Source organism: Benincasa hispida, chromosome 6, assembly GCF_027475165.1.
Source record: "Benincasa hispida cultivar pf3 chromosome 6, pf3_genome.v1.1, whole genome shotgun sequence".
Classification (NCBI taxonomy): Eukaryota; Viridiplantae; Streptophyta; class Magnoliopsida; order Cucurbitales; family Cucurbitaceae; genus Benincasa; species Benincasa hispida.
In genome coordinates this window covers 5,310,491-5,332,580 of record NC_143483.1, presented here as the reverse complement: position 1 = coordinate 5,332,580, position 22,090 = coordinate 5,310,491, and the positions used below count along the sequence as shown (strand labels likewise).

Sequence of the window (22,090 nt, the reverse complement as noted above, 5' to 3'; positions counted from 1 at the left end):
GTATTTATAGTGACGGTGGTGTCCATTTATTTAAGGAAGAAACACATATGACACAAGAGTTTAGCATGATATATCTTGGATGTGGAAGAATTGAACGTTTGAATAGTACACGGCTTATATAATTGGTGTGGTGTTGTAATAATAATTATTGTCAACATTTCTTGTGGAATTTTAATTTCTTAATCACCACACAATAACTAAATGAGGTGTTGTGCATAACATTTCATGTGGAATTTCAATTTCTCAATCACTACAAGATAACTAAATGAGGTGGTGTGGCATGGGCAACTCCATTGGCCCATCAAATAAACTTTTTGAGAAAAAAAAACAAGCAAATGAGTAAATCTTGTTTATAAATAAAATAAAATAATAAGGTCCTACCGGGAGTCGAACCCAGGTCGCTGGATTCAAAGTCCAGAGTGCTAACCACTACACCATAGAACCTATAGATGAGATACGAAAATAACAAATTAATATATATTCAATTCATATATGTCACTACTTTTTATACAAAAGTGTGACATTTTTCCTGGCATCAATTTGAACTTATTTACCTGCAATATTTTTTTTTCTGTGTTTTACTTTTTTTTGTTCTGGTTTCTTTTTAAAATTTTTATTAGGTTTCACCTTTTTCCTTTTTTTCTTGTTATTTTAGTCTTGTTTTATTTTTAAAATTTTGATAATGCCCAAAAACAGTTCCTTAGGGTATAAATTAGTATAATATTAATGTCTTTTGATCATTGGGCTGTTTGGTTGGAGGAAAAATAGGGCGGGAATGGGAATGGGCTTGCAAATTCCATGTTTGGTTGGTAGACTTTGTTTATTTATCTTGAAAAATACATTTCTTAGGCTTTTTTTAGCCACACAAGTGAAGGAATTACATATCCGTTGAAAAGTGTGGGTTTTCACTTCTTCTTCCCCTTTCTACCCTATGCCCTTTGATTAATTGCACATGTTTTTCAACTGAGGATTTTATCATCCATATATCTCCTTGGTCCAACTGAATTTTTAGAATGGCTCTGTTATACATGGACAATTATGGATATATATATATCTTTTGTTATCCTTATCAAATGGCTTGTACTCCTTATTTTTAGCTATCATGTTAGTGCTTGCTAAGTATCTTCATTTTGAATGAATGTCGCACTGTATTCTTGTTTGTAACTATGAATATTGACATAATATAAATGTTTATTTTGTCTACGTTTAGTATTTATACTTTGATATTGGTTATATTTGATTTTTGACATAAAATATAGTGCAGCTGCTTAAGGTTGTTTTTAATAATTTCATAATAAAAATAAAATTGCACAAATTAATTATTTAAAATCAATTAAGACAAGTTTTTTTTTATTAGTTATATGCTTTATAATTGCACAAAATTTTGAAAGTGATCACACAATTTAAACAAAAATAACATTTACTTGGGTGATCTAATAATATTCCCATACAACACAAAACACATATATTATTTATTCCCAGGAAAAGTTGATAACATTTCCTATTATCTTTAATTTCCACACATACTATTTCCAAGCATTGTTTTCTCATGTACAACTAAACATAGTCATCCTTGATTCCCAGTAACTTTATTCCAGACATATAATTCTCAAACATTCTTAATTTTTGGGCATTGAGAAAACCTCAATCCAAACAGTCCCAAATATAATCTTCAAAACTTAGTTATAAAATATAAATTTAAACTAAATTACTTCCTAAAAAACACATGTTCACCACAAGTCTAAAACATGTGTTTTAGTTTTGTTGTTAATGTTTATATGATTATTAATATTTATTTCCATGTCATTAAATGGAATGTTACCAATAGATCGTATCAACCATGATATATTATTTGTAAATTAAGTTTGTTTGAAGAAGTATTTTAGTTTAAATTTGTTTTTTATGGTTAACTTTCAACTAAAGACTCTAATATTATAGAATTGTTAAATTCTAAATTTTGTAAAAAAAAAAAAAAATGAATTTATACAGACACTATAAACCTAAGGATCAAAGAGAAATAAAAATTAATTTTTTTTAATAAACTGAGGTTAGAATTAATCTAGAAAAAATAAATTAAAGGTTTGATTGTTGGAAAACATGGCCAAAACAAAATGGTCTTTTTGAAAAATGTCCAAACCATTTTTCTTTGTGAAAATAGCCGTATGACTAATTCTCTTACTACTTCAAATTTAATAATTGACAAAAATATTTCCTAACAAATCCCTAAGAATATGGTGTATTTAAAAAACAAATCTAATCATTTAAAATAAATCTAATAGTTTAAAACAAAACCTAATAATTTTTACCAATTATCCAAATAAAAACACAAAATTTTCTAAATTTTTAATGATAAATAATAGAATACAATATTTTCATTATTACAATATATATATATATATATATATATATATATATATATATTTAAAAAACAAGTTTATCTTTGATCAAATTCAAAAAATTACAAACACGTTTCATTTTTTTTTCCTTACAATTATAAACATCATAAATAAGAAATAATATTTCTATGTAAATAAAGTGTGTATATAAAAACACACCATGAATAACATTTCTTAAATATGGTAGAAGAGTAGTAGAATTAAAAGAAAATACATGATATTTATTCGCAGATCCATTATATATACCGAAAAATAATTTCCTCCATATGAGACATCTTGAAAATGATAGGCAGATGATAAAAACAAAAAAAATACATAATATTGAAAAGTAACTTCCTATATATTCGAAAATGCAATATATATTACAATGCCTAAAAATTGCAAGTTATTCATATAGAACACATTGAATAGAAGAAAAGTGGGTGTGAGATGTGATTACCTGCAAATGTCATGAATCTTCCTTCAATTATCTCTTTGGTCTTTTCAATTTGCACTGACAATTTTAACAAACTCATCAACTTTAGTTGGCAAAAGAAGCTAGTTCGAAAAGAAAAGAAACCTTTGTGAATTGGTGGGCATGGATGGATCCAGATTTGATGAATTGGCCATTCGTATTCACCTATCTTGAAGGGACATCCATCTTATTTGACACAGGACTGGACAATGACGGTAAATTCCATGAACTTGATAAATCCGTAGAAGAAATCAATGAATATGGCTCCTAATGAATGTTGATAACTATATACTGGCTCATAAAAACGTTTCATATTTTCATATTCTTGCAATTGATAATTGCATTCCCTTCCAATCTTCCATATTGGGGGTTTCTTTAGTTTCAAAGTTGTCTTCCACATTCTTTGGTCCCTACTTGCTTCAAGATAGATGTGTAGAGATTTTCACAAACTTTCGTCTGTGCACAACTTACATTATCACTTGTAATAATTATTTTCAATAGATCTGTGCAACTTGAATGCAGAAATTGTTGATGTGAAAGTTGTAGATAAACGATTAAATATAACTAGAGGTTGCTAAGATTGCAATTTTTGGATTGAAAAAGAAAATATAATTGAATTTATAGAATGGAAAAATAAGATAACAATTTTGAAAATTTTGAATTTTTTTTTAATGAAAGTAAGATGTAGAAAGGTGAGATATAAATTTGAAAGCCAACATTTTAGGGGATGAGATTTCTCATAAATGGTGGATTCTCTATGAGAGCATTAATATAAAGATAAAAGTGGAAGAAAAAAAACATAGAAGGAAGGGAAAAAAACATAGAAGGAAGGGCCTGAATTTTTGAAAATGAGATTGTTATTTGTAGGGGTTTTCAAAAAAATCCGATGATCCGAAAAAGTTGATCAACCCAACCTAATCTGTGTGGTTTGGGTTGGGTTTGATTCAAATAAATGAAAATTTTATAGGTTGGGTTAGTTCACGGGTTCACCTAATATAACTCAAACTAACCTGAATCAACTCGAATTTATTATTAACTTAAAAATATATTTTTTTATTACTTATAACACAATTATTTATACGTATATTGATTTTAATTTTATTTAATTTCAATATTTTTTGACTAATTTATTCTTCAACAACTTTACATTTTAGAAACAAGATTTTTCACTATATAAATTGAAATTGAGTCGTTAATCTTAATTCAATATATGAAAATAATTAAATTAAATTTTTACATATTTACATTTGATTCTTTTTAGAACAAAAATTTAAATAAATGACTCGATTAACACGAACTAACCCAATCCAAATATTTCATGGTTGGGTTGGGTTGGGTTGGGTTAATTTTTTATAGAGTTATTTGGGTTGAAAAAATTTACAACCCGAACAATTGGGTCGAGTCTAAAAAGTCTTTTAACCTAACCCATGAATACCCCTAGTTATTTGTGGTCATTTCCTACAATTTTTTTCAAAATAATTGCAAATATAGCAAAACCCAAAACAATTTAAAAACATAGCAAAACTTTGCTCCAGTCCATGTAAAAAGTCTAAAAAGTCCACATTGCAAGAAAACACATGTGAAATCAACGCCTTTTTCTCAAATCCATGATAACAATGATAGCCTACTATTGTTGTCTATTAATGGTAAACCTATATCACTGTCTATCGTGCTAGATTTCAATCACTATCTTAGTAACAATGTATCTTCTAACTTTTATTTTCTTTCGGGAAACTAATGATGATAAAGAGAATCAAAGAAGAGAAATTAAAACAAAACATGCAAGTGATAAGAAATTAACTTTAGCTGAATAGTTTGATAGTTGTGTTTTTTATATTATTGATAGAATTTGATATTATTGACGGAAGAGTGTCACTGGCTATCAATGATAGATGTATATCACTTTCTACTAATTTCAGAAATTGACAAACAATACAGATATATTCTAGATATATTCTATGTAATGCCTGAGTTTAGGAGAGGTACATGACTGAACTAATGTCATGTCCAAATAAATGAGATCTTGAAGATATGAAATTATGTTTAAAAAAGGCTTAAAAGAATTGATAATTACTACCTATATCAATAAGGTGCATCTTCCTTTCCAATGATTCAATTATAGATTTTTCCTAGAAAATATGTGAGTGAGAGGCGACCTCTTAGGCTTTCTTCTAGAAAGCATCTGTACGACAAAGCATATAAAATTAACAGAAAGTGATAGAAATCTATTCACATTTAAGTTTTTTTTATTCGGCTATTAACAGCTTATTTTTTATATTTTCTTGTTTTGATCGTCTTATTAATGATTAATGAAGGACTGTGCTCGTTTGTTGCTTCTTTTTTATACTTTTTGTAGCATAAAGTATGAATTTTGTATGGCTTTTTTTCTTTACGCCCATTGGATAGTCATTTTGTTTTTAAAAATTAAGTTTATGGACACTACTTTCACCTCTAAAATTCTTTCTTTATTATCTATTTTTCACCAATGGTTTAAAAACTAAGCCAAAATTTGAGAATTAAAAAAAAAATAGCTTTCAAAAAATTATTTTTAAAAATTTGGAATTTGGTTGAGAATTAAAATATAAATCATGGTAAGAAACGTGGATGAAATAAGCTTAATTTTCAAAAATAAAAACAAAAAACCAAAAATCAAATGATTAACAAACGGATCTTTAACTGTTTGTTCTACCCTTCCAACTACCATAAATATTTTCTCAAATTTTTAATATTGATTTGAGGGGTGAACTCAATAACTTTAAATATATTTAACGATTGTTTAATTGTAATTATTGTAATTGGCGTGGACAAAATACTAATTTTAATGTAATTGAAAACCTTACATCATATTTATATGATAATACATTAAATAATAATTGTCTTCATTAAATACTGATTTTGTTTAAAGATGAAATTGACTGAATTTTTATTAACTTAAATTGGCTTAATTTTATATTTTAAAAAATTGACTTAAATTTTAATTAAATAAGAAGTTGCATCTCTATATTAAAAAAAAAAAAAAAACTGTTGCAAATATAGACATTAAACCCAAAGTATTAGCAGATATAACATAATGTAAAAAAAATTACAAATATGGACAAATTTAAATAATCTATCAGACCATATTATTGGTAGGAGTCTATATCACTGGTAAGAGTCTATAACGATAGGAATTTATCGATGATAGACTTGTCCATATTTGTAATTTTTTTAAATGATGTTATATTATTATTCTTAAGAATGCTACCAATTGCAATTACTCTCATAAATAATTGAACCAACCTTCCACGTCTCTTTAAATTGTGTTGTTATTGTTTTTTTTTTTTTAAGATAAAAAATCTTCCACAATAATGTGAGTTATGCATAAGAAAGTAATTAAATTATAACATATAATTATAAATAAAACAATTTCAACTCAAGAAGATGAATGTTTATTTATTAACGTTAATGACGATATTCGCACAACAATACTTTTTTCTGATGTGATGTTTATTATTATATAAATGGTTGATAATTAATGAGTGTATAGAAGAGATTAAAAGGGGAAAAAAAACATCACCACTGTTATAAAATTAATAATGCAAATATATATTCAATCATGAAAAAGATACAAAGGATAGGACTAAGTATAAATATTTTATATTTTCAAAAAAATATACTATTTTTTAAAAATTTATGCATTAAACTAAGTTTTGAAAACTTAATTAAATTAAATAGATGCTAAGGTAAACAATATTTAAGATCTAGAGGTGTTATTTATAATAACTTTTAGGAAAAATATCAATTTATCCCCTTAAATTTTAGGGACTTTGTATATTAATTTAAATCTTGAACTAATAATTATATCAATTTATTGATCCTAAACTTTTCATTTCACACATCTCATTACATTTTATTTGGGAAAACATCGTTTAAACTTATAAGTATTAATTAATCCCCTAAACTTTTCTTATAAGTATTAATTAACCCTCTAAACTTTTAAAAATGGATCAATTTATACTCTTAATCAAAATTTTCTTTAAGGATTGTCCATGCATTTATTCTAATGATCCATTTTGTAAAACCGACAGTTGAAGAAGTCTAGACACATTTAAGAATTGATACACTAGATGATTTTCAAAGGTAATCGAAATAAAATTTATTGATTTATGAAGTTTTAGGAGTTTAATTGAATCAAGTCATCAATTTAACACGATATTGGTTGAATGAAATCTGGAAGAGTGAGTAAATTGATGAAATTTGGAAGAGTATGTAAATTGAGACTTATGAAAGTTCAATGTTTAAATTACACAATTATCAGATAAGGTTTTAAATTGATACAATTATTAGTCAAAGCTTTTAATTAATACAACCTCCAAAATTATGTATAAATTTGATACATGCTCCATTTTTAATTCATTTTCTTAAATAGAAATAAAAAAAAAATTCAAGAAACATGATTTACAGAGTTGTTTTCAAATATAACAAAATAGACCAAAATATTTACAAATATAACAAAATGTCATTGTCTATCAATGATAGACAAGATAGAAAATGATAGATTACTACCATCTATCGTTGATAGACACGGATAGATAGTGACATTTTACCATATTTAAAAATATTTTCAGCAATTTTATCATTTAAAATAATTATCCTAATTTAAATAAACTTACCTAAAAAATATATTCTACTAAATAGGATAAATAAAAGATATATTAAAATAAGTCTAAAAAAATTAGGTACGAAAGATTTTGAAAAATCACTCATTATGACTTCATAAATATTTTATTATTTTAAAAAATAAAATAAAATATATATTATTTAATCCTCACTCATTTTTTTAATACAATTTAAATATTTCATTAATAAAAATAAAATATAGCCTGCGTGTGATTAAAACTAGTACTAATATAAAATTGTGTAGATGGGGTCATAATTTTTTTGGTCTTTGTAGCAAACAAATTGGTATTATATATAACAGTTTATTATAGAGTAGTAATCAAAGATTAAATTAAAAATCGGGTAGGGTTTGTGTCTAATTAGTCATTAAACATTAAAAAAGCTTTTAATTGGTTTCTTAATTTTCAATTTGTGTCTTGAATTTTAAAAGTATCTATTAAGTTCATAAGTTATATATTTTTTTTTTTTGGAAAAAATATCAATAAAATGTAAAATTCAATTTTATGTTCAATAAAACTCTAAACTATAAATTTTGTGTCTTATAAATTGGTGAATGATGAAGGACTTATAAGATTCAAAATTAAAAATTCTAAGATATATTGAAGATTTGATTAGACTTCTTTAAATTCATTTAAAGTTTGGTACCAAATAGATAGAAACTAGGAAGTTTTATGGGTACTTGCCTTTCATAATTCTCCACTAATTTCTCATCATGTTCTTAGATGATCAACATGATTATTCTCAATACATCTGATGAAGAGCAATGACAGTTTGAAAGATTCCCACAGGACAGGTGAGAAACTTGCAAAGAAATCTAGCAATCACAAGAACAATGAGGAAAACAAGGACAAGAATGGCAAAACACTTGAATACAAGAGACATAAATTTCTTCATCTTCATTCTCCAGCAATTATCATAGATTTTGTTGATCCCCTCAGCCATAGCCCCCAATCCCAGTTCATAGTTCCTCTTGACATCTTGAATGAACTTACCCCCATACTCAGAAACGAAACCACCCTTCAGATGGATTTTCAAAAGTCTGTCTTTCTTCAAGCTGCTAGTTGAGTTCTCAACCCCATTAAACAGCTCCACAGCCTCTTCTTCACTGTTCAAATGGTTACGAACAATCTTTGCTTTCTCTAAAATCTTCAAGTCTTTGGAATTTCTCAATAGCCCATTCATTACCGCAGTGTATTTGGTCAAACAAGGCGGATTCAGCTCTGCCATTGCTTCAAACGCCACTAGATTCTTGAGAAAAACTTGAGAGAATCCATCAAGATGAATACAAGGCAATGTTAAAGTGCGGGTTTCCTTATCAAAACGAGACTTGAGAATACCAGCTCCGGTGGATTTGAAAGTGAATCCAGCAGTTTTCAAATCTGATGCAGAAGGAATAATCAAAAGAGGTTTTTTCTCAACCAAATTTGATTTAGTTATAAAACCCAGAAGTTTATACACGCGTTGAATTAAACCAAAGGTCTCTTTGACTTGTTGAATGAAGGCTAAGTTAATAACAGAGCCCAAAATTTCGAAGCACTGACTCACAAATTCAACAGAGGAAGAAGAAGGAGAAGAATTCTCCCTATCTCTTCGCCTATGATTAGACACGTCTATCTCTTCGGGAATAAGCAAAATCAGATAATAGAGAAAATGTAGCAAATGGTGAGACAAATCGAAGATTTCAGGCAAATAAGAGGAGAATCCAAAGCATTCCAATCGAGGGTTGAAATAGGGCAATTGTATTGGGGAAACAGAGGCAGAGAATTGGTATAAAAGAGGAGCCAAGAAGTTGTTGGATTCTTTGGGGCAAATTTCATTGAGAACAAACAATGGAATCTGATTCTCAAGCTTCACCATATCACTAACAATCTCAAACTCAGACGATAACTTCCCATAAAATATCTGTAGAGGGAATTGAAAGGGACGACACCTATACTTATTTTGAAGTAGTAGATGAATTAGAAACAAACCATCAATGAGGAGTACCCATAATAAGGTTTCGCCACTAATTTCAAGGGCTTGATCAAAACAAGCTCGGATTTTGAGCTCCAATGGCTTAAGCTGATCTGCGAGCTCATGGAGTTGGGGATCCCAATTCAGATTCTTGGCTTTCCCAAGTTTGAACAGCTCCATCTTGGAAAGCTCTGGCCGGAAATGGTGGTACGGCCCCAGCGCGACATGGCAGGGGAGGTATGACGCCTGGTCGCCGTCGTGGACGGATTCCGGTAGCCGGAAGATGGAAATGGGGGTATGAGAGGCGGCAGGGAGGGCATTTTGGTGAATAAGGTCGTTGATTTGAAGAACCCAGTGAGATTTGTCGAGGGTCCCGTTGAGAATGGAGAATCCAGAGGAATCCATTCTGGAGTGGGTGGTTGAAGTGGGGGAGTCTGAAACAGCGGTAGTTTTTTTTTAGATTGGATTAATGATTCACGAACAGAGTAAGGAAGATTTATGCCATTTTAAAGGATTTTGTCACGTGTTCTTTTTTGTTTTTTATTTACTTTCTCTCTCCGGTTTCTTGTTTCTTTCATCATTCAATGAGTTTTTATTTGATTTTATTTTATTTTAAGAAAACGATTTTTTTTAAAAATATTTATTTATAAATAAATATGCTAATGAGTAATGACAACGACCATTGAAATTATTTTTTAAAAAAGTTGCTGCTGCATGCAAGTTACCATTTATTATTATTTTTTATTATTATTATTAAATCTTCACCATTATCACGGTAGGTGAGCTTAGACGGCAGATAATCTCATGTCCGTCATATTTTATTTACACTGTGAAAAAAATCTGGCGCTTGACAGATTTTTACCGTTGTCTAGACGGTAAAAAATGGGTACAACCCAAAATCCATCTGGGTGTTTTTTCTTTGGAAAAATTAAAAAAATATTATCCTTTTAGAAACTATTTAGAAAAATATTGTTGTTTTCAAACTATTTGTAAAAATATTGTTGTTTTTTTTTAAAAAAAATAAGTCGAAGGTTGAAGCTATTTAGAAAAATATTGTTGTTTTCAAACTATTTGTAAAAATATTATTTTTTTTTAAAAAAAAAAAAATAAGTCGAAGGTCGAATTTTTAACCCTCGACTTTCCTTTCATTTGTATGTCGAACTTTGAACCCTCGACTTTACCCTTCCTAACATTATTATTAAGTCTGTTTAATTATCATTCCGAAGGCCTTCCTCTATCAAAAGATACGTATTTCTAAATTTTCATAAAGTCCCCCTGGAATTCCTTCCAAAGCTTGTTGAATAATTTTTACGGATTCTGTCATCTCAGCAAGTCTGACTAAATAACGAGCTAATGAATCTCCTTTTTGCCACTGAACTTCCCAATCAAATTCACGAGCGAGATTATGAGAGAGAGGAAGAGCGAGATTTTGAGCGAGAGCGAGATAGCGAGATTTTGATAGAGAGTGAGAATACCATACAAATTTCTCCTTTTTTTTCCTTTTTAATTCTTACACATTCCACCTTTTTCTTTCTAATCCTTTTTTTTAATTTTCCATTTTATAAAAATAATTTCTAAAAATATTTTATTATTTTATTTAAACTCTAAAAAGAATAAATTAAAAAATAATAATAACTCATAAAAATAAAAAAATATAAATTAAATATCTCATTTATATAAAAATAATTACAAAAATAAATGTGTCCCACAAGGCGGACGTCGTCGATTTCGAGCTGGTTGTCGTTGTCGTCGTTGACTTCGAACTTGAGGTTGCTCGGGTTCTTCTTGATATTGCTCTGGTACCTCTGTAGGCGCTTCATAATATAAATATTCATTATTCTCTCCACGACCCCAACCATGTTCATGCATGTATGAAGACGAAGGACCAGCCTCTGAGTCATAATGTCCTGAACCAAATATTAGCATCATCATCATCGAACTAACATAATCAGTTTGACTCTACGTCTACGTCATAGGGGGAAACTCTTCAACATTATGTGCAATCTCATCAAACTCATCCTCTTCCCGAACAGGTCCTCTACGTCTAAGAGCTGGTTGAGGAACAATAGGTATATCGTACATATAATGAATTTTCTCCATATAGCTTTAGTTGTCACTACATATAGCAAGAACTTGGTTCGGATCATTTGCAACCTCACGGAGTCTACTGTTGTTCGATCTCTATGAATTATAAAACAATTAGACAACATTTAAAATAAATTTAAATTAAAAAAAAATTAGATAGTATTCATTCATTTACCAGATGACACACAACTGCTCCCGGACGAGTGACGTATTGTGATATTATTATACCAATGAATATATTTTGGAGTGACATCTGTGTCAAATTGTTCAAGAGAAATTCCCACTGCAATAAACCTTGCACGATAGTGCCATCGAACTACCAAATGTACAATTTTTTGGACCAATCTCCAGCCTTAGGTCAATATCATGCAGTATGGGTTAAGTATTACAAGGCGATGGGACATCCAGCTGAAAACCGAATTGTCTCATCACCCAGTCAGGAAGATACCACTCACCAATGTGAAAACATATGAGAGGACTCATCATCCGCCATATGTTTTGACCATTCGTACAAAAATTAGGCAAAGTATGTATAATAATTTTGTACAACTCCCAAATAACCTGAAACACAAAATATTATATTAGAGAATATTAAAGACAAATACAATAAAAATGTGAATAAAATAATCAATTAGGTTTAGTGTAATGTACCTGTTCAGGTTGAAGCAGATCAAACATGTATCTATACTGGTTGACTATATGTGTGGTTGTCCTAGTCACACAAAATTTGTCTCTCCACCTAAATTTTTAAATTAACAATTTAGAATATAAATTAACTAGATTAGTGATATAAAAATTAAATTGAATTAAAACAACATACCAAGAACCGTAGGCTCATCCAATTAACTGACCGTCATTAACATGATGTAGCTGTGGAGCCATTGTTGGAAATCGCTCCCAAGCCCATAGTTGCAAAAGTATGAGAGGCCTAGCTATCTCTCGAACCTCAGGTCTTGTTGCTTTGCATAGTTGTCTATACAATCATGCCAAGCATGCTCCACCCCACGAATACCGCCTCGCATCATAGAGGTTAGCTAACAGTGGCAGGAACATCAAGTGAATAAAATCACTTAGTGATCTCGAACAAGCCATCATACCGAGCAGTATTGTTCATATAAGAAGTGGCAAGCATTCGACATTCCATGCTCGCATTTTATGGCCGTTTGCTCACATTTTAACATGAACTACGAAGATTTTATTGAGGACTACTACAAATTATCAACGTATGCTGAATGTTACTCTCCTCAATTTCAACCTGTACCGCATGAAGATTACTGGATCATGCACCCTCATATGTCTGTCTTACATCCCGATCATCGTTGTTGAGAAGACCTGGTAGACCGAAAAGTTCACGTTATCACAACGAGATGGATTGGACAGAACCAGCCACTCAACAACGATGTTGATTTTGTAACCAGTTAGGACATAATCGAAGGAAGTGTCCTTCGTTACTAAGACGGGTTCCAGATAGTTAGGGATTGAATAATAAATAATTTTTTTTTTATTATATATTCATTTTATTGTATATTCAATTTTTTTATTATAATTTATTGTATATTCAATTTTTTTTATAATAATCTACTATATATTCAATTTTTTTTTTTTTTGTAATCAATAAAGTTTTACATTATAATAATCTAATATATTCAATTTATAGTATAATAATCTAATATATTCAATTTATTCAATTTATTGTCTAATGATTATTCAATTATAGTATAATAATCTAATATATTCAATTATAGTCTAATGATTATTCAATTATAATATGATTATTAGCTATTTTTTTCTCTTTTTTTTATATATATATTTATATGAAAAGTTCAAATAAAGTGAAGACTCTCGCTCTCTCCTAAGATCTCGCTTTCTCACTCTCACTCTCTCCTAAGATCTCGCTCTCTCACTCTCACTCTCTCCTAAGATCTCGCTCTCTCTGTTATTGTTGTTATTTTTCCATTAATGATTACTAGCTTTCATTTCTTCTGGAACAATCACAAACACTTTTTTTATTATGGATCTACTACCAGAAACTCAATGCGTAATCTTAGCATTCAATGTGTATTCTTGAATAATCTCATTTTTCAATTATTCAACCATTTCATTTTACCAAGTTCAATGTTAGTCAGATTAGTCAATATAAACTAAATCTCGCTCTCTCCAACATTCTCGTTTTAAATATCGCTCTCTCTTAAAATCTCGTTCAACATCTCGCTCTCTCCTACTATCTCGCTCTGAATCTTGCTCTCTCTTTAATCTATTTCAGCCCACTTATCTCCTTAATCGCTTTGAAGTTTCGACATGTGTGTAACCTTCGACAACCTAATATACAAAATTTTGTTCGTAGACAAAGCTAATTCAGAATTGTCTTTCATTCCAAGACATAACTTGTATCCATGCGCTTCATATTCGCCTGGAGTTCGCTCCCAGAAATATAGCCATCACCACCCCCTCACGTCAATCCCACAAGCCTCCATCTAATTCGAAATGATAACAAAATGCATAGGTTGTTAGAAGTAGCTCGAGTACACAGATACATATAGTATACCATCTCATTACTTTATTTTCTCTATGAGGGAAAAAGAAAACTAATAAACCTACGATCTCGAAGGTGGATGTGTGTCGAAACTTCAACCTTCGACAACCTAAGCGAGATTCGCGAGATTTCCCTTGTTGAGGGTTGAAGTTTCGGCTTACATATTGTTTCCAAGCTTTTCTTTGTTCGTCGAGTTCTCAATGTTCGACCTCTAGCCTCGAACTCCCAAAACAACAATATTTCTCTAATAAGTTTCAAAACAACAATATTTCTCTAATAAGTTTTGAAAACAACAATATTAATATTAAAGGTCCTTTTTCTTTTGTCGTGTGCTTTTTTTAGTTTTTTATTTACTATGGAAGGTTCATTTACCATTTTTTTAATATGTCACCCTCCCTTCAGTCTCTTGCTTCTTTCATTATCTAATATGGTTGTTTTAAAAGAAAATGAATTTTAAAAAATTATATTACTTATATATAAATATGCTAACCACTACAATTGTTAAAAATTATTAAAAAAACAGTCGTTACTGTTGTGAAATTGAGGAGTACAACGAAGCTAAGAGGAACGCGGATATGGAGAAAATATAACATAAGAATATGTAAAGATAATAATAAATAAATAAATCTAATATAATCTAATAATATAATAAAATAACTAAAATTATGAAAATTGGATAATATGAAAATTTGAGTGAAATTTTGAAGTGGATTTTCTCACCAATATGTGTGTTTTTCATGATTTATCAAATGATATTATTTATAGGCGAAGTGACAAGTAGAATGTGGTCTTACATGGACACCAAACATGAATAACTACAAGGCACATAGACAACATTAATATTGACACATGCCTTTTAGGACACTAAGCATTGGACATCTATTTTTATAATATTTATGATATTCCCCCTTAGATGTCTATATATATATATATAATATACCTCGTTAAAATTTTATAGGAAAAACTCAATGGAAAAAAAATCCTAGTAAAGGAAAAATAGTAAATAATTCATATAATTTAACAATCCTAAAATAATATAATATATTTTCTCCCCCTCATGGAAACATTAATTGAGATTCTGAATCGCCGCATTCCAATTTTGTATACCATTTTTTCAAAGGTTGCGGTAGGTAATGCTTTTGTAAATAAGTCGGCCAGGTTATCATTTGAAAAAATTTATTGTACTGTGTTGTCACCATTTTCTTCGAGATCATAAGTGTAAAAAAGTTTTGGTGAAATATACTTTGTTCTATCTCCTTTCTTTTGATTTGGGTTATACAATGTTGTGTTGTCTTCGTATAATAACATTGAAAGGTTTTTACTAGAAGACAAGCTACATGTTTCACGAATGTGTTGAGTCAATGATCTTAACCATATACATTCTCGACTAGCTTCGTGAACTGCAAGAATTTCAGCATGATTTGAGGAAGTGACCGTTATGGTATGTTTCATTGATCGCCATGATATAGCAGTTCCTCCACATGTGAATAGATTTGAGATCTAATTTTATGTAGATTAGATAAATATACAAAATATGCATAAAAACTTGATCAAAATTTGATTTATTTGAATAAAACAAACTCATATCATTCGTTCATTGGAGATAACAAAGTATATTCTTAATTTCATTCCAATGTCTTTTTGTTGGAAAATAACTATATCTAGCTAATAAGTTTACTGCAAATGCAATATCTAGTCTTGTATTATTAACAAGATACATAAGTGCACCAATTGCACTAAGATATGGTACTTCAGGACCAAGAAGTTTTTCGTTATTATCTTGAGGTCAAAATATATCTTTCTTTACATCTAGTGAACGAACTTCAATTGGAATGTTCAATGGACGTGCTTTGTCCATATAAAATCTTTTCAAAATTTTTCCTATATAAGTTGACTGATGAATAAATATCTCATCTGCTAAACGCTCAATTTGAAAACCAAGGCAAAATTTTGTTTTTCCGAGATTTTTCATCTCAAGTTCTTTATTAAGATATTCTATTTCCTTTGAAAGCTCTTCAGGAGTTCCAATTATATTTAAGTCATCAACATATATAGTTATAATAGAAAATTTTGATCGTGATTTCTTTATAAAAATACAATGGTATATTGGATTATTTTGATATTCTTCTTTCAATAAATATCCACTCAGACGATTGTACCACATCTGTTCTGATTCTTTCAATCCATATCGTGATTTTTGTAACTTTATTGAATACAATTCCCAGGAATTTGATCTATATGTGTCAGGTACCTTAAATCCTTTTGGGATTCTTATATAAATATTATTATCAAGAGATCCATACAAATATGGTGTGACTACATCCATAAAATACATACCCAGATTTTCATACACAGTTAGGTCAATTAAATATCTTGGTGTAATTGTATCCACCATTGGAGAATATGTCTCTTCATAATCAATATCAGGTCTTGTGAAAAATCTTGTGCAACTAGTCTTACTTTATATGTTGTGGCCTCATTATTTTCATTTCTTTTCACCACAAATACCCATTTGTATTCTACAGATTTGACACCTTCTGGTGTTTGAACTACTGGTTCATAAACCTGACGTTTGAAAGTGAGGTTAATTCTGCCTTGATTGCTTCTTTCCATTGATGTCATTCTTTTCTATGTTGACATTCTTCAACGGATTTTGGTTCAGAATCCTCATTTTAAGATATAATATCAAGAGCAACATTATACATAAAAATATTTTCAATAACTACATGAGTCCGGTTTCATCTTTTTCCTATCATGACATAGTTTATTGAAATTTCATTATTATTTTAGGCATCTGACCTTCCTCACTAGTCATGTCAAGGATTTCTTTGTGGGTATTTACAACCCCAACCAAGTCTTTTTTATTATTAATTATTTTTTGTTTTCGAGGATTTTTATCTTTAGAATCCATTGGTCTACCACACTTTTCAAACTCATTAGTGACAACTTGCTGTGTTGGGATATCAATTTTCAATTGAACATGTGCAGCTGGTATATGTGATTTAGTTACTTTCTTAGCATCTATAAATGCATCTGGTAACTGATTTGCTATATTTTGCAAATGAATTATTTTCTGAACTTCAAGTTTACATTGATTTGTATGGGGATCTAAATGAGACAATAACGATGCATTCCATGTAATTTCTTTTTTCAATTTAATTTCTCCCCCCAATGTTGAAAATTTTGTCTCATTAAAATGGCAGTCAGCAAATCAAATGTATCACCTGTCAGATGTTCAAGATATTTAATAATTGATGAAAAATCATATCTAACATATATTCCTAACCTCCTTTGAGGACCCATCTTAGTGCGTTGTGGTGGAGCTATTAGAACATATACTACACATCAAAAAATTCTCAGATGAAAAATATTTAGCCATTGGCCATAAGCTAATTATAATGATGAGTATTTATGATAAGCTACTGGCCTAATACGTACAAGTGACGATGCATGCAAAATAACATATCCCTATACAGATGAGGAAGCTTAGCTCTCATTAGTAATGGTTTTACAAATAATTGTGGACGATTCATAAATGATTCTGCTAAACCATTTTGTGTATGAAAATGAGCTACAAGATGTTCAACACTTATCCCAATTAACATACAATAATTATCAAATGTTTGGGATGTAAATTCACCAACAGTATCAAGACAAATGATCTTAATTGTATAATCAGGACATTATGCTCTTAGCATAATTATTTGAGCAAGTAATCTTGTAAATACAAGATTTCGACTTGATAACAATAACACATGTGACCATCTACTGGATGCATCTACTAATACCATAAAATATCTAAATGGTCTACTTAATGGGTTAAATTTGTTCTAAAAATGCAGGTGATCAGTTCCCACTTTAGCTGGCAATGGTCTAATTATTAATTTACCTTGAGAGCAAGCATCACATGATAATTCATTAGATTGAAGAATCTTCTGACTCTTCAATGGATGTCCATTTGAATTCTTAATAATTCTTCTTGTTGGGTTTTATGTCCTAAAAACTCGCAGTTTGTAAAATGATAAACATTTTCTATTATCAATATACTTGTTATTGATCTCATAAATTGTATGAAAGTCTAAATCCAATAAACTAAGACCCATGACTATTGTATGAGTACTTGAACTTTATGTGGAGACATAAGAGTGGATCGGGTTCGAGCAAATAGTCAAAATGATCTATGGTACATAAATGAGGTTGGGTACCTTATTCTGGTAACATCATTGGATGCGGCCTACTCTGTAGTTATTACAAAGAGTTGTAAAGTGCTACATACGATGTGATCCTAATTCGTACATATTATGACATGAGTGATAACGGGCAGAAATGCACGTTATCATAGTGCTAAGTTTATAAACAATGTTAGATTGCGTTGATGAAATATGATAAATTGCGTCCATTAAGCATAAATTCTATAATATTGCAGTCGCATGCGTCCAACGCATTAGAATAGTTGATCTTTATATTTTTGTTTAGAATATGCGTTAACGCAATGCAAAGATGGTGATCGTAGGAATTCACTGGTCGAGCGCAACTTCACCGCAAAGCTTTGCGTTGATCTTGCTCGCAAACATTCGCCAGAGAAGGATCACCGCAACTTAGTCAGCGCAACATGGTGGGCGCATCCGGGCGAAAGGCCAATTAAGAACGATGGGACAGAAAGCTGATGATAGTCGAATCCAAATTAAGATGACAGCCGATAACGATCACAAAGTACATTCAGCCTTATCGGTGATAATTATTCGGCGCGTCAATCAGGAATTAAAGTTGTCCCATCTGTACAACTAGGAAAGAGAAGCCGCCTTTCACCATGGATGCCCTATAAATACCAAGTGCATTCTTCAGAAAAGGAGTTGATCGGTTGACGAGTTAACTAGTTGCTTCTGTTCATAGTTTTCTTTTCCATCTTACGGCAGATCAAAAGAAGAGTGGTGGCACCAAAGATCGCCCAGGGAAACTTGAGAGAGAACCTTGGGGCGTAAGAGTAGGAAGCGAACCGACTCTTGCGAGAGCGAGATTATCTTTAGAGTACAAGAAGAAACAGTGTAAACGCCTGGCAGCAAGAAATTGCTACCAGGCTTCTTATTATACTTGCATTGTTATTTGTACTTCATCTTCATATCTATTCAATGGAAGTTCTATTTTTACATCTGCTCACTCTCTTAATACGCATGAGTAGTAAACTAGTTGAATGGGTTGAGAAGAACTAAGCTAACATGACCTAGAAAGTTCATTGCTTGCGATTGTCTTGTTCTATGCTGTGCAAAATACCCTTTAAAGTTACTCGAGAGAGAGTCTAAAGAAAGAATCTAATGTCTCGAGAGAGCTAAGTTAGAATCTGGACTCGAAAGAGCAAGATTAGGCTTGCATAAACAAGAGATAGGGACTTAGAGATAAGCTCTGTTTGTCAACATTGCATCGCATGCACCCTAGGAATAGGTATGATATTATATGGTCGCATATTTATGTGGATGTCATTTCGTCATCGCATAAATAGGAACAGAGGTTTATGTGTAAACCCTATAGACTTATTGCATATATATTGCATGCGTTCTAGTATTAGAAGACGTAGCATTCATGCCGAGAGGTGGTTTACTATTGTATACATGTTGCATGATCACAAAGCATGAATGCATTCTAGGGAGTGTTAGCCGAAACTTTTCTCAATCCATTCACCGCATATTCATCGCATTTCCCGTTTACCAAATCTTTTCAAACTCCACCGCATTTGTTATTTATTTTCATCAACGCAAACAACAAACCCAACGATTTATTTATTTAACTGGTTATCGCAAGTCTTCATAAAAATCACCAACGCAACTATTTTCACAAGTTCCTGTGTTCGACCCTGGACTTACCAGGAAACTCAGAGGAATTTACACTTGAATTCCGCTGGGAAACTTGAATGAACAACGCAATCCATCAACATATATTATCCATATTTCCACTTCATAAATAACGAGCATCAAGTTTTTGGCACCGTTGCCGGGGACTTCGACAAAATAGTTTGTTAACGGTAATTTTTGTGATTTCTTTTCAGAACTCTCAATCTCTAGCTAACTACGACCCGGAGATTGAGAGAACATTTCGAAGGAGATTAAGAGACCGCCAATAGCAACCACAATCAGACAAAGAAGAGATGGCGAAGCAGCCTGGAGGTAGAGCACCAAATGATAATAATGTCATGGCGAATCCGATTCTGTTGGCAAATGATCGTAATAGGCCCATTAGGGACTATACATCGCCAAACCTCTACGATTTCTCTCCAGGAATCATGAGGCCTGCCCTCGATGAAAGTAGATTTGAGATGAAACTAGTGATGCTGCAGATGATCCTGACTGCAGGTCAATTCGGAGGAAGGCGTGGCGAGGATCCGCACGCCCACCTCCGAAGTTTTATTGAAATCTGCAATACTTTTATGTTCCCGAACATCTCTGCTGAGGAAGTTCGACTAACGTTGTTCCCATTTTCTCTCTGTGATCAGGCTAGGAAATGGGCTTATTCGCTCGAACCAGGAGAGATTACTTCTTGGGAGCAGGTAGTGGAGAAATTCATGAAAAAGTATTTTCCACCTACCGAGAACGCAAGACGAAGGAAGCTTATTACAAATTTTGAATAAGATATGGATGAATAGCTCAGTGATGCTTGGGTGAGGTTTAAAAGGCTGGTTCAGAATTGTCCGCATAATGGGTTATCAAACTGCCTTCAAATGGAAATTTTCTATCACGGTTTGAATCCCGCTTCACAGACCGCTGCTAATGTGGCAGCTGTTGGTGGTCTGCTTGACAAAACTTACGATGAGGTGAAGAATATCCTGGACCGCATCTCCAAGAACCATGAAGACTGGAGGGAGAGTGACCAGAGATTGAGACTTAAAGATTCTGATGCAAACAACGGTGCAATTATTTCATTACAAAACCAAATGGCCGCAATGATAAATTTGATTCAAGGAATGGCGATTAGCAGCCCAACACCGCAAGGTGGCAAATCAACGCAATAAGTCAAAACACCACAAGGTGTGCAACTTGCAGTGATGGACATACGATGGAAGATTGCTCGCAAAATCCACAGTATGTATATTTTGTAAAGAATAATCCCTTTTCAAACACTTACGACCCCAGGTGGAGAAACCACCCCAATTTTGCCTGGAAGAATCAACAATAAAATTTTCAATCTGTGGCGCAAAAAGAAGGGCCACCAGGATTCTTCCAACGCAACAACAGTCAATAGAGCAATCAAGCAAGTAGCTCACAACAACCATCGCAGTCTATTTCTCTAGAGAGCCTATTGAAGCAATATATAGAGAAAAACGAGACAGTGCTTCAAAGTCAGGCTACGTCCATCTGCAACCTCGAATTGCAAATGGGCCAGATTGTGAGTGAGCTGAAAAGTAGACCGCAAGGGGCGTTACCAAGTTCTACCAAACTTCCACTCAACTCAGGGGGATCAGGTAAGGAGCAATGTCAGGTTGTGACATTGCGCAGTGGAAAGACTGTGGAGGGGGAAAAGAAGGAGCATAGTAGAACAATGTCAGGTTATTATATAAATATTACTTTTAAATTTCAAATTTGATTATTTATAGGGAAAGGTAATGAATATGTTTAAAATTAATATTTAAATTTAGTTATATATGTGAATAATTTGATTTACATTTATTTCTTTCTACTAAAAATTAATTAGTTTTTTTAGGCTAAATTTTGAATAATTTATCTTTAAATTCAAATTGTCATATAAAACTAACCATAATAAACAATTTAATAGTAAAAAATTTAGTGATAAAGTTAATTATTTAATTAAAATTTGTTCACATTAGTGATTTAAATTAATTGATTTTTTTTTAAAAAAAAAAAAAAAAGTAACGGAGAAAAATTCCCATGGGAACCTAATGGACATAGCTTGTTAAAGACTTGTATAGGTTTTGGAGTGTGACATCGTTTTGATCGTTTCTTTTTAGATAACTCCGTTTTTGTTAAATGACTACTTGTTTATTAAATAATCTTCTTTATTCCT

At 31.2% G+C, this 22,090-nt stretch overlaps 1 protein-coding gene and 1 non-coding gene across 2 annotated transcripts; both read right to left on the bottom strand.

Annotated features, from left to right (window-relative positions):
* Nucleotides 1-372: 372 nt before the first annotated feature.
* On the bottom strand, nt 373-444 carry TRNAQ-UUG (transfer RNA glutamine (anticodon UUG)). The gene has a single exon. It is a non-coding gene; the product is annotated as a tRNA-Gln (tRNA).
* Nucleotides 445-8,250: 7,806 nt separating this feature from the next.
* LOC120080302 (putative UPF0481 protein At3g02645) lies at nt 8,251-9,867 on the bottom strand. Its single transcript, XM_039034938.2, has one exon. The coding sequence runs from the start codon at nt 9,865-9,867 to the stop codon at nt 8,251-8,253; it is 1,617 nt and encodes a 538-aa protein (XP_038890866.2).
* Nucleotides 9,868-22,090: the final 12,223 nt, after the last annotated feature.

What these genes read in the sequence shown, in the direction of transcription:
- LOC120080302 (XM_039034938.2), bottom strand. Translation starts at nt 9,867, where the DNA reads ATGGATTCCTCTGGATTCTCCATTCTCAACGGGACCCTCGACAAATCT.